Source organism: Rhinoraja longicauda, chromosome 10, assembly GCF_053455715.1.
Source record: "Rhinoraja longicauda isolate Sanriku21f chromosome 10, sRhiLon1.1, whole genome shotgun sequence".
NCBI lineage: Eukaryota > Metazoa > Chordata > Chondrichthyes > Rajiformes > Arhynchobatidae > Rhinoraja > Rhinoraja longicauda.
In genome coordinates, this window is record NC_135962.1 from 53,110,653 (window position 1) to 53,123,141 (window position 12,489).

General features: G+C 41.1%; 1 protein-coding gene across 4 annotated transcripts in view; it reads left to right on the forward strand.

The window, feature by feature from the left end:
* The window catches only part of LOC144597455 (latent-transforming growth factor beta-binding protein 2-like), a 172,173-nt gene that overhangs the window by 75,353 nt on the left and 84,331 nt on the right, over positions 1-12,489 (forward strand). For all 4 annotated transcript variants that reach the window (XM_078406876.1, XM_078406878.1, XM_078406877.1 and 1 more), the window contains 2 exons: positions 3,227-3,489; positions 9,979-10,081. In XM_078406876.1, coding sequence (XP_078263002.1) covers positions 3,227-3,489; positions 9,979-10,081 — 366 coding nt within the window. The remainder of the gene's footprint in view (positions 1-3,226; positions 3,490-9,978; positions 10,082-12,489) is intronic.

Sequence of the window (12,489 nt, forward strand, 5' to 3'; positions counted from 1 at the left end):
ACACAGTGGCGCAGCAGTAGAGCTGCTGCCTTACAGCACTAGAGACCCGAGTTTGATCCTGACTGCGGGTGCTGTCTGTACGGAGTTTGTATATTTTCTCTGTGACTGCGTAGGTTTTCTCTGGGTGCTCTGGTTTCCTTCCACATTCCAAGGATGTGCAGGTTTGTAGGTTAATTGCCTCTTATAAATTGGCCCAAGTGTGTAGGATGGCAAAGTGGAATGAGTAGGTATGATCGTTGGTCCGTGCATTCCCACGCTGTATCTGTAAACTAAAAAACTAAAATTTAAAAACCTTTACTTATTGTATAGACATAGATAGAAGAATATTAAGATTCTGGATGTTTTTTAATATTCACGTTTGAGTTCTGAGCATTACCAGCAAACCCAGCATTTATTATCCGCAGCTTATTGCCATTGAGACAGGTTATCAGTCCTGAGAGATTGCCGATGAAGAAGAGTTAGTGATGAATAATAAATGCCAACCTTGCTCAGCATATCTATATCATATGGTTGAATTTTAAAGAAAATTATTTGATGTAGCAGCATCATTCATGGAGTATACATGTTCTTTATTTTTTTTCTTTCTTTTAGTTATACATCATAGAAATACCTTCTGTGGCCCATGATGTCCTGCTGACCATCTAATATTTCTCTATACTAATTCCATTTACCAACATTTTGTCCATAGCCTGCTTTGTGTTGGTGATATAAATGCTCTGAACTAGATAATTATTAAATATAGTGAGAGTACCTGCCTCCACCATTCAGTCAGGCAGTACATTCCCGATTCAAACCAGCATTTGAATGAACGTTTTTCCTTAGATTCCTTATAAACTCCCTTATAAACTCACCTTTTACCTTAAACGTAAGCGCTCTAGTTTACAAAACTTTGCTATCTCTGCCTCTTTATATTTTTGTGCACCTCAATCAGGTCGGGCCAAGTCAAGTCATGTTTATTGTCATGTGCGTAGGTACGGTTATCTTGCTTACAGCAGCTTAACAGGCACATAAGATTGACATAACGCATAGAACAAAAATTATACCTAAGTTGCACGTAATTTCTGCAAGACAGTAAAAAGATGAAAAAAATAAGTCCATGATTCCATAAATACCATAATAGTGTAAAGGATGGTCTGTAATCTGCTTAAGAGCAAAAACAGGCCTTATCTATCTATCTATCTATCTCCAAAACTCTCTGTCCGTGTGTATGTGTGTTTGTGCACACCATAACTTTGGTGCTACGCACAGCCAAAACGGTACACCATAGCGCCACAGGTTTTGCACCACGTTACTCACCATTATACTGGGCATAATTTCTAACAACACTCATTCAAATTGAAGTTACATTTTTAAAGCTACAGACATTTTAAAGTTTAAAAATTCACTTTCTAACCCATTCCCTGAAACTCCTCAGCGTATGACGTCACAATGCTTCACGTTCCTCTTCATTTGCTCCTCACTCGCCAAAACAAGGTGGCCACCGGCAGCGCTGCCGCCCGCCTGGCCTCAGTCGTTCCCTCACCCCTTCCCTCCCCTCTCCCCTCGCACCTCTCACCTTGCCTCTCCCCTCGCCCGGCCCCGCCCCTGGCGGAGACTCGCACGTCGGCAGTCAGCACTGAACGCACGGGCACTGGTAAGTGCCTTTCGCAGCCAATGGCTACACGGAGGGGAGTGGGCGTGGCGGCTGAGTGGGTGGAGGGGAGGGTGGGGGAGTGGGAGTAGGGGGGAGGAGTGGAGAGTGGGGGTGGGGGGAGGAGGGGGAGAGGGGGTGGGCGAGGGGGTCGGGGAGCGTTGGTGGGGGGAGGGGGAGGAGGGGTTGGGGGAGAGGGGGACAGTGGGGGGCAGGAGAGAGCGGGGGTGGGGAGGAGGGGAGATTGGGGGTTGGGGACTGGGAATAGGGGTGGGGAGGGGGAAATGGGGGTGGAGGCAGGGCTGGGGGAGTGGGAGTTGGGGCAGGGGAGGGACAAGTGGTGGTGGGGTAGGGGGGATGGAGTGGGTCAGTGGGGGGAGGAGGGGGGGCTAAGGCGGATTGAATGGGGGAGGTTGAGGGTGCTACACCAATACAGGAGAGGCTTTGAGTCCAGGGCTCACTCAGTGACGACACCCTCTCCCCTTCCCTGTTCCCCCTCTACGAGGAATGGGCCCAACGGGTCCACTTGGTCGAGTACTTTTATAAACTTCTATCAGGTCTTCCCTCAACTTCTAACATTCCAGAGAAAACAATCCAAGTTTGCTCAATCTCTCCTTATTTTCTAATCTTGGCAGCATTCCGATAAGCCTCTCATGTACCCTCTCCATAGCCTATATATCATTCCTGAAATGAATCGACGAGAACTGCACACAATACTCCAAATGCGGCCTAACCAAAGTCCAATAAAATTCCACTCCAGGCAATGTTCTGGTAGATATCTTGTGCATTAACATCCTTCCTATACTATGCCAACCAGAATTGAATGCTGTACTCTATATGTGCCTTAACCAATATTCTAAAATGTTATAGAATTGTAGCTTTAAATAATGTAGCTTTAAAAATGTAACTTCAATTTGAATGAGAGTTGTTAGAGATTATGCCCAGTATAATGGTGTTAAAACCTCGTTGTTTTAAATGTTGTACCCCAGTTAATAAAGAAAAGCGCTTTTATGAAGTAATTTTCATTATCAGAAATTGTTCTGACTAATTATATATTTTGCCCAATTTATTCTTTAATTTCGAACTCTGTCTTGGAATGTAGTTAAATTCCATTATTTAACTTGCACGTTCTTGAATTTTAACCACTTTCTGTATGTACATTATTGGATCAATGGTGTTTTGGAAATCAACTCTGCCTCTCTGACCAATTCTTCTACTGTTTATCTTGAGCCTGTTTTGCATTCATGCCCAGATTTTATCATAAATCTACATTGCCTTGTGATGAACTAATGAGATTTCAAGTTTGAATTTTGAAGAAAATTGATCAAGCTGGAATGATCAATCAACTTGTAATGCAACCATTTTCTGTACATTTAAATGAATAGTTGCAAAATCAGGAAGTCATCATAAATGTGGTTATAATTTTCATTCCAACCTTTTTCCCATTGGTGTGTCCAGTGAGGAGTTGGTGTAGAAAAACTTCTGTTTTAAAAAAAACTTATAATTGCTGATAATCAGAAAACAAAACATGCAGTTTCGGAGTATTTGACTGCTAAATTACTTGTATTATAAACTATGATTCCACCTTTTCTACAGTTGTTATGCATCCATCTCTGGTTAATATACACGTGAACCACCCGCCAGAGGCCACAGTACAAATTCATCAAGTGGCACGAGTGAAGACCCCACCTGACTCTTCACCTAAGAAAAACATAAATAATTCACTGGAGCAACTATCAGTTCATTCAGTACAGCAAAGATCACAACCAAATACTAGTGAAAACAACAGTAGGCAGCCCCAGGTGCATCGTAGACCTATGACTATGGGAAGATGTTTCCAGGAAACGGCTGATGGTCAGGTAGGGCGATATTTTAAATGCATGCAATTAAGAAGAAAGTGATTAAGAAAATTAAATGAAGAATATCTGATTCTTATGCCATAGGAAAATTATAGCGGAATAATGCAGTTTAGCTATTTGCCGTGCTGCTATTCTCAGAGGTCTGGTTGATCTCAGTCTTGGCTTTATATATCTTTTCTTGACTCATATCTCTTAATATCTTTGATTCACAAAAATCTCAAACTTGGAATTGACTTGCATCAACCACTGTTGACAGAAGAGGATCTAAAATTCTACTTCACTTTTTATTTGGAGGCAGTTCTTATCTTTTAAAATGACCTGGTCATTATATTTAGTGTACATCAGCCAGTCTAGACTTTCTGAGCAGCAGAAAATTTGTCGGCTATTTTATCAGTTGTCCAAATGATTACATTTCTCAATATTTAAAGTTCCAAGATTTGATTATTCTCTTGGAGCCCAGGTCACACTGTATTAAATCTAGACTGTACTCTCTCCAAATTAATTTTATTCTTCAGAATTTTACATTTCATGCATCATATGCATGGATCTGAAGATATACATGAGCAATCCTCCATCTATGTTCTAATAAATCTTTGTACTTTGTCATATAACGCCTTAGTCTGCTGAATGTATATGGAATACTTTTTTTTAACCTATCTATATTTATATTTATACCTATTTATATTCATTCAAAGAACATGGGTGTTATTACAAAAGCGACAATTGTTTTCCAAGCATAATTGCTCTTGAGATGATGGTGAGAGCCACTAACTTGATGGAGTATCATATAGTGATGGGAAGATATTCCCTTGTTATTTATTTTTGTAGACAATAAAAATCACATTTTTTGGAGGTGCTGTTGAAGAAGCCTTGACGTTCTTGTAGATGGTACATGTTGCAGTTATGGCGATGTATGAAGTACCAGTCAAATGCGTGGTGAATTTATCCTGGATGGTGTAGTTTCTTGAATGTTGTTAGAAATTCAGTCATCTGGGAAGGCAGTGAGTATTGCATTCATGACTTGTGCCTTGCCCACGATGGAGTGGTTTTGGAAAGTCAGGATGTGATTCACTTGCCAAGATACTTGACTTGATCTAAAGGTCACTGGGATGCTTCTGATCAGTGATGACCCACCTGTATGCTTTTGGCCCGTTAAATAGCCTTGCTTCCCACTTTCTGCAGGATGTTGTGATGAAACATTTGATGGCAAGAAAACTGAATTTGAAAGGAACATGGATAAACTCTCTATGTTAAAATAGTCAATGTTTTGCTATATTAGAGCAAGCCTACATATTGTCTTCGTGAAATGCATGTGAGTTTGGGTGTTTCTTTCATTGTCCGATGAATTGTGAACATAACATTGGAGATTAGCCAATGTACCTTTTCTGCCATTCTGTGGGATCACTAAGGCCAGTATAGTGGAGAACATCATTGAAGTAGATAGTTGACCCAAGAAACTTATACAGCCTTTCTATTCCTAAACCTGCCATAAGGTAATTAGCCCAAGACAGCCACTACAACCAAGCATGATTGCACCTATTCAAGTTTCTATTAATGCCACAATGACCATTCGTGAACAGAACATTGCTCTTGATGGCTCTGTTAATAGCCCATTCCATTATGTCATTGATGATTGCGATTGACCTGGTGGAATAGTAATTATTTAAACTAGATTTGACCTACCTTTTCTGGCCAAAATACAGTATACCTTGCCAACTTCAAATCTTGTCAGGTGGATATCAGGCGTCTGTGCTGGATTAACATAGCTTCAGCATGCATTTCCATGTTCAATATTCAGTTACAGGAAGCACATGCAGACTCTACACAATGAGTACCCAGGGTCAGAATCAAACTGGGGGTCGCTGGAACTGTGTAATAGCAGCATTACTTACTGTACATCTGTGCCACACATAATCTGTATTTACCTAGACAACTCAGAATGTACTGATGATATTATGGACCTGAAATACTAATTCTGTTTCTCTCACCTCAGTAGCTACATGGTCCATTGAATGTATCCAGCATTTTCTGTTTTTATTTCAGATTTCCGGCATTTGTGTTTCATACTTTTCAATTCTAACAGCATCTCCCAAACTCCATATTTCTAAGAACGTGCAGCAGGCACGTGAAATGTGTGTCAGACAGCAAAAGCACCATGCAAAAATAAGCACAGCTTGTCCATATCACAACAAATCAGTTACCAGTTATTTAACTACCAGTTATGAATGGCTGTAGACAATTTAAAACCCAATGAGAGTAAGAGGCTCCTAAATTATTTCCATCCTCTATTACAAACAGGTCAAGTTTTTCAGGGTAAATAACCAGACAGAAGTAGTTGCAACCATGTTCAGTAAAAATGTTGACATCCTCCTGGGATCCTCATCCCCAGAAGCCAGGCTTCAGTCAAATAGACTTGTAATACCAAGAATTAACTGGGGGCCACTGTATTTTGCTGTTTCACCATCTCCAATTCCTGCAGTAAACAAAGTAATACATTCTTGTATACAGCAAGACCTAAACAATATTCAGGTATAGGCTGATAAGCCATAAGTGGAATCTGTATTACATTGGTGTCAGGTAATGGTTGGGCATGTCTTGGCTTCTTTAGAAGTGAAGAAGCTTCTACATATTATCCCTCTGATTATTTGGGAGATCAATCTGCTCATATTGGATTTCTGCTATAATGAGCAGAGATCAATCTGCTAATGTCGCTACATCTCTTTGCTCCATGAACTACATGGTGTATGTAATCTCTTTATGAATATCATCTCATTGTTTAACAAGAGCATAGGCTGCACTTGAGAAGCTTCTTGATGTTCAAAGAGGGACTCAAATGCTTTCTGATGAAATATTGTTGTGACTTTTGGGCCTTAGGCTGCTCCTATGTGTTGGGGAACTGCACTGAAGTAGAAAGACTGGTATGACCTCCATAACTCTTAATGCAGTTTTCACATACACCAATTGCAGATTATATCTGCAGGGATTTTTAATGAGCCCTTGCATATGACTTGCAGAATTTAGGTTTTGATCTTCTATCTCTGCAAAACCTCTGAGCACTTGGAAATGTACTGGTCCATGCTCCTTGTTACTACATGTTTTTGGTTAGGTAGGTCTGACATTGCACTCTTCACTCACTTTGCATCAATATCAACCTTGCCAAGAAATAATCCCAACCATGTACCTCATCTGAGACCTCTGGAGAGGTGCAGACAGTCCTGCCACTCCATGTCCTGCCACTTTGTCAAACTCCCACAACAAGTCAAGTATTTTCAAGTCAAGTATCCATTGTTATATGCGCAAGTACATTGAAATACAGGTACAATGAACATTTTGCTTGCAGAAGCATCGCAGCCACAGACTCAAACAACACACAAAAACATAAATCATATGTAAATTCTACAAGACAGCGAAAAGAAAATGACAGTGGAAAATATAGTGCAAAAACTCAGTTAGAAAACAAGTTTATGTTTGTGCAAGAGGTAGTCCACAGTGTTCTGTTGCTGAGGTAGGCTGAGGGTTGTTCAGGTCAGTACAGAACCTGTAGAAAATAAGCCGTTGTTCCTGAAGCTAGTAGTGTGGGTCTCCGTCTTCCGTAACCTCTGCCGCATGGAAGGGCTGAAAAAAGGGCATGGCTCGAATGGTGAGGATTTTCTAGATAGATGCTACGTTTTTGAGGGAACACCTCATGTAGATACAATCGATAGTGCAGAGGATCCATGATAGACTATCTCTAGAGCCTCTTTCAATCATGTGAGTTGGAATTGCCATGCCAGGTCATGGTGCAACCTGTAAGTATACTTTCTGTAGTATATCAGTATCATGCTGAGTCTCTTTAAACTCCTAAGTTAGTAGACGCTGGCGTGTATTCTTCCTGATTAAATCTATGTTCTGGGCCCAGAGCAGGTTATTTGAGATGTTAACACCCAGGGATTTAAACCTGCTAATTTAATCCATCGCCAACCCACCAAAGAAAAGTGGCACGTGGTCTCCCGACTTTCCCTTTCTGAAGTAACTGATAAGCTCCTTGGTTTGAACCTGAAGAAGGATCTCGACCCGAAACGTCACTCATTCCTTCTCTCCAGATAAGGCTGCATGTCCCGCTGAGTTACTCCAGCATTTTGTGTCTATCTTCAGTTTAAACCACCATCTGCAGTTCCTTCCTACACAGCTCCTTGGTATTGTTGACTGAGCTAGACGTTGTTATTTCGGCTTCACTCTATCAGGTGCTCTCTGTTTCCTGTATGCTCATTCATCACCATCCGTGACTCAGCGGTGTCATTGGCAAATTTGTAGATGGCATTGGAGCTGTGCTAAACTCCACAGTCCTGGGTGTAAAGAGAATAGAGTTGGGGGCAAAGCACCCTTGAGGTATACCTGTGTTGATGGGGAGGGAAGGTTGTCCCTGATCTGGACTGATTGTGGATGGCAACAATCCATTTGCAGAGGGAGATTGTGAGGTACATAGGTCCAGTTTTTGAAGCTTGATGGTGAGGTTGGAGCGAATGATTGTGTTAAATGCTGAACTTTAGTTGATGAACTTCAGCACACAGGACATATGTGCTCCTGTTATCCAGGTTCTTTAAGCCTGTTATATCTCCATCTAACTTGGATTTCCCTAACCTAATGTACTCATCTCAAGTGGTGCCAGACACAGCAGTTGTACTGGGGGAATGACGTGCAATGAAGCATTTAAGTTATCATCATCATTATAATCATCCTCCCCTTCTACCCCATCTTCAATGTTTTCTTCTTCCTTCTCCTGCTTTGATTGTCATTATTCTGTTAATATTGTCAGGGTGAAGTTTTGTACAGCTGCAACAAGATTTGTCAACTTTTATACACAGTGCTCTGATCAATGAAGGCAGGTATGGGAGGGAATGGTAGGGAATTGAGGAATGCAGTGGAACAGAGGGATCTGGGAATAACTGTGCATTGTTCCCTGAAGGTGGAATCTCATGTGGATAGGGTGGTGAAGAAGGCGTTTGGTATGCTTGCCTTTATAAATCAGAGCATCGAGTATAGAAGTTGGGATGTAATGTTGAAATTGTACAGGGCATTGGTGAGGCCGAATCTGGAGTATGGTGTGCAGTTCTGGTCGCCAAATTATAGGAAGGATGTCGACAAAATGGAGAGGGTACAGAGGAGATTTACTAGAATGTTGCCTGGGTTTCAGCACTTAGGCTACAGAGAGAGGTTGAACAGGTTGGGTCTTTATTCTTTGGAGCGTAGAAGGTTGAGGGGGGACTTGATAGAGGTTTTTAAAATTATGAGAGGGACGGACAGAGTTGACGTGGGTAGGCTTTTCCCTTTGAGAGTGGGGAAGATTCCAACAAGGGGACATAGCTTCAGAATTGAGGGACAAAGGTTTAGGGGTAACATGAGGGGGAACTTCTTTACTCAGAGGGTTGTGGCTGTATGGAATGGGCTTCCGGTGGAAGTGGTGGAGGCTGGCTCGATTTTATTATTTAAGAGTAAGTTGGATAGGTATATGGATAGGAGGGGATTGGAGGGTTATGGTCTGAGTGCAGGTAGATGAGACTAGGTCAGGGAGAATGGTCGGCGTGGACTGGTAGGGCCGGACAGGCCTGTTTCCATGCTGTAGTTGTTATATATGTTATATGTATGCCATATGCCTATTTTACCACCCTATCTACTGTACCACCATTTTCTGAGAGCTATGGAAGCATCCCAAGATCCCTGTGTGCAGCAATGCCAATCGCCATATACTATCCTCTTACATTTGACTTCTCAAAATGCAACACCTTTCACTTGCCTGGATTAAACTTCATCTGTTATTTCTCCACTTACATTTCCAATTGATCTATATCCTGCTGTACCTCTTGACAACCTTATTTTACTCACTGCAACTCCATCGCTTTTTGTGTCTGCAAACTTTCTGATCAGCCCACCTACATTTTTGTTCAAATCATTTCTCTGTATCATTTATAGAGATACCAGAACTGTTCCCTGTAGTATACCACTGATAACAGACCTTCAGTCAGAATATCACCTCTGCTAAATGGCATATATCTATTTCCCTTGCTCCCTTAAGAGAATGAAAAGTATCAAAGTGAATAGCTGACATCAATGAACCAAAGAAAATATTTATGGCTGGCCCAAGCTACGAGAAACATCTTTAACTTTGATATGCAGAATCAAGTCTAGACATTGTGTACTCCATAGTTGGATCAGCCAAATTTGCAGTATCAGTTTAGATTGCGAATTATAATTTTAAATTGTGAAGAGTCTTTATAAATTATGAAGTGGCTTTATGGTTACTAGAAGAGTATTAAATGGGCACAACTGCAGTTATATAGTGACTGACCATTTTTCTCATATCTATGTTATCATTCGTCATCTGCCCGTCTAATCAACAACCATTAAACATGACAAAAAACGATTGACTATTTAAAAGAAAATGATTCCCCTTAAATGCATAAGGCATGAGGTAAAATAATTCAAATCTTTTTTTTTGTCTTTGCATTATAGTGTGAAAAACCACTTCCAGGTCTCACAAAGCAGGCTGATTGTTGCGGGAGTGTGGGATCATCATGGGGTTACCATAAGTGTACAAAATGTCCTCCAAAACCAGGTAAGCCACAAAGGTTTTTAAGAATTATGACTGAATGTTTAGTGGAGCAGAATCTACTGAATATCTCTCAGATTGCCGGACGTATGTCTGGACTGAACGCTATTGTATTTTAACCCCATTTATTCAAATCGAGATAAGTCAATAATAAGTTATCCTTCTTTTCATCTATACTGACGAGCATTTTTCAAAAGCAAAGTACCACTGACACTGGAAAACAGAACATGCTAGGAATATGCAGTGGTTCAGGTTTCATCTGTATGAGAAACAGTTAATGTTTCAGATTGATGACGTTTCATGAGAGTTGGAAAATTAGAAATTAATTGAGTTTTAAGTTGCGGAGAAAGTGGGGAAGGACTTTGGAATGTGCTGCCAGGGCTGATGGTAGAAGCAAATCCAATAGTGGTATTTAAGATAGGTACATGATAGTTGCCTAGAAGAGGCTTTAAGATAGGCACATGGATATGCAGAGATTGGAGCGGCATGGATAATGTGCAGACAGGGAATGATTCCCTAAAAAGAACAAATTAGTTTTACAAAGGATAAGTTTCCTACTTTAACCTTGAGTGATTATATCTTCTTCCTAGCTACCCTCTTATTTTAGTGTATGTATAAGTGACTGGGATTCTCTAAATACTACTTGCCAAGGATATTTCATTGCCCCTTTTGGACACCTAATTCCCTGCTTGAGTTTTTTCTTGCTATTCCTCAACGGTCCTGTCTGATTTCATGTTCCTTGATTTTACATGTTTTTCTTTAACAAATGTACAATGTTTCTCATCATAAGGTCATAGGTGATAGGAGCAGAATTAGGCCATTTGGCCCAACAAGTCTACTCCACCATTCAATCATGGCTGATCCATCTCTCCCTTCTAACCCCATTCTCCTGTCTTCCCATAACTCCTGACACCCGCACTAATCAAGAATCTATCTATCTCTGCCTTAAAAACATCCATTGACTTAGCCTCCACAGCCTTCTGTGGTAAAGAATTCCACAGATTCATCGCCCTCTGACTAAAGAAATTCCTCCTCATCTCCTTCCTAAAGGAACGGCCTTTAATTCTGAGGCTATGACCTCTAGTCCTAGACTCTCCCACCAGTGGAAACATCCTCTCCACATCCACTCTATCCAAGCTTTTCACTTTTCGGTACCTTTCATTGAGGTCCTCCCTCATTCTTCTAAACTCCAGCAAGTATAGGCCCAGTGCCGTCAAACGCTCATTATATGTTAACCTACTCATTCCTGGGATCATTCTTGTAAACCTCCACGGTTCCCTTACCTTGCTATCCCTGCCACACTCTTTACTGGAATATACTAGTTCTGAACTCTCAACAGCTGTTCTTTATTTGACTCCCACATGTCAGCCCAATAACAGCTGCTCCAAATTTGCACTCCCGAGCTCTTGCCTAATAATGTTGCAATTTGCTCTTCCCCAATTTAGTGCTTTCCTCCAAAGCCCAAACATCTTTCTCATGACTATCTGAAAACATAAGTTGTGTTCATTGTTCCCAAAATGGTCATCCACTGAAACACCTGTCACCTAGCCAGGTTTGTTTCCCAATATAGTCCAGTATGGTCCCTCCTCTAGTTGAACTGTCTATATATTGTTTCAAGAAACCCTAGGATGCACATAACAAATTCTGCCCCATCTAAGCCTCTTGCACTCAGGAAGTCCCAGACGATCTTGAGGATGTTAAAGTTACCCACGACAACAACCCTATTGTTTTTACATCTTTTCATAATCTGTGTAAATATCTGTTCCTCTATCTCCAGATAGCTCTTGGGAGCCCTTTGGTGGAATCCCATCTGAGTGATTGCACACTTCTTGTTTTGAGCTATATCCATATTGCATCAGTGGATAAGCCCTATGATATGTCCTCTCAATGAAGCTGTAACATTTTTCCTGATTAGTAATGCAATTCCTCCACATCTTTTACCTCCCCCTATCATATCTGAAACATTGAAAAGCTGCCTCCTGTCCCTCTGACAATCAAGCCTCAGTCCTCCATTTCAGACTTACTTATCTATCTGTATGTACCCATCAGTCCCTCCACTTGCTGAACTGCTGCTCTGGTTTTTAACCCATGCTACTCTAGTTTAAACCCTTGAGTAGCAAGAACAAAATTCCCTGCAAGGATAGTTCCCTGCAACTATTGGAAAATTGCCAATATTAGCCTACTGTACAAGAAGGGAGCAAAGCAGAATAGTGGGAACTATAGGCCAGTTAGTCTGACTTCAGTGGTTGGTAAGATTTTAGAGTCCATTATAAAGGATGAGATTACGGAGTACTTAGAAGTTTATGATAAAATAGGCCAAAGTCAGGATGGTTTCGTGAAGGGGAGATCTTGCCTGATGGATCTGCTGGAATTCTTTGAAGAAGTAAATAGTAGGACAGACAAAGGAGAGTCAG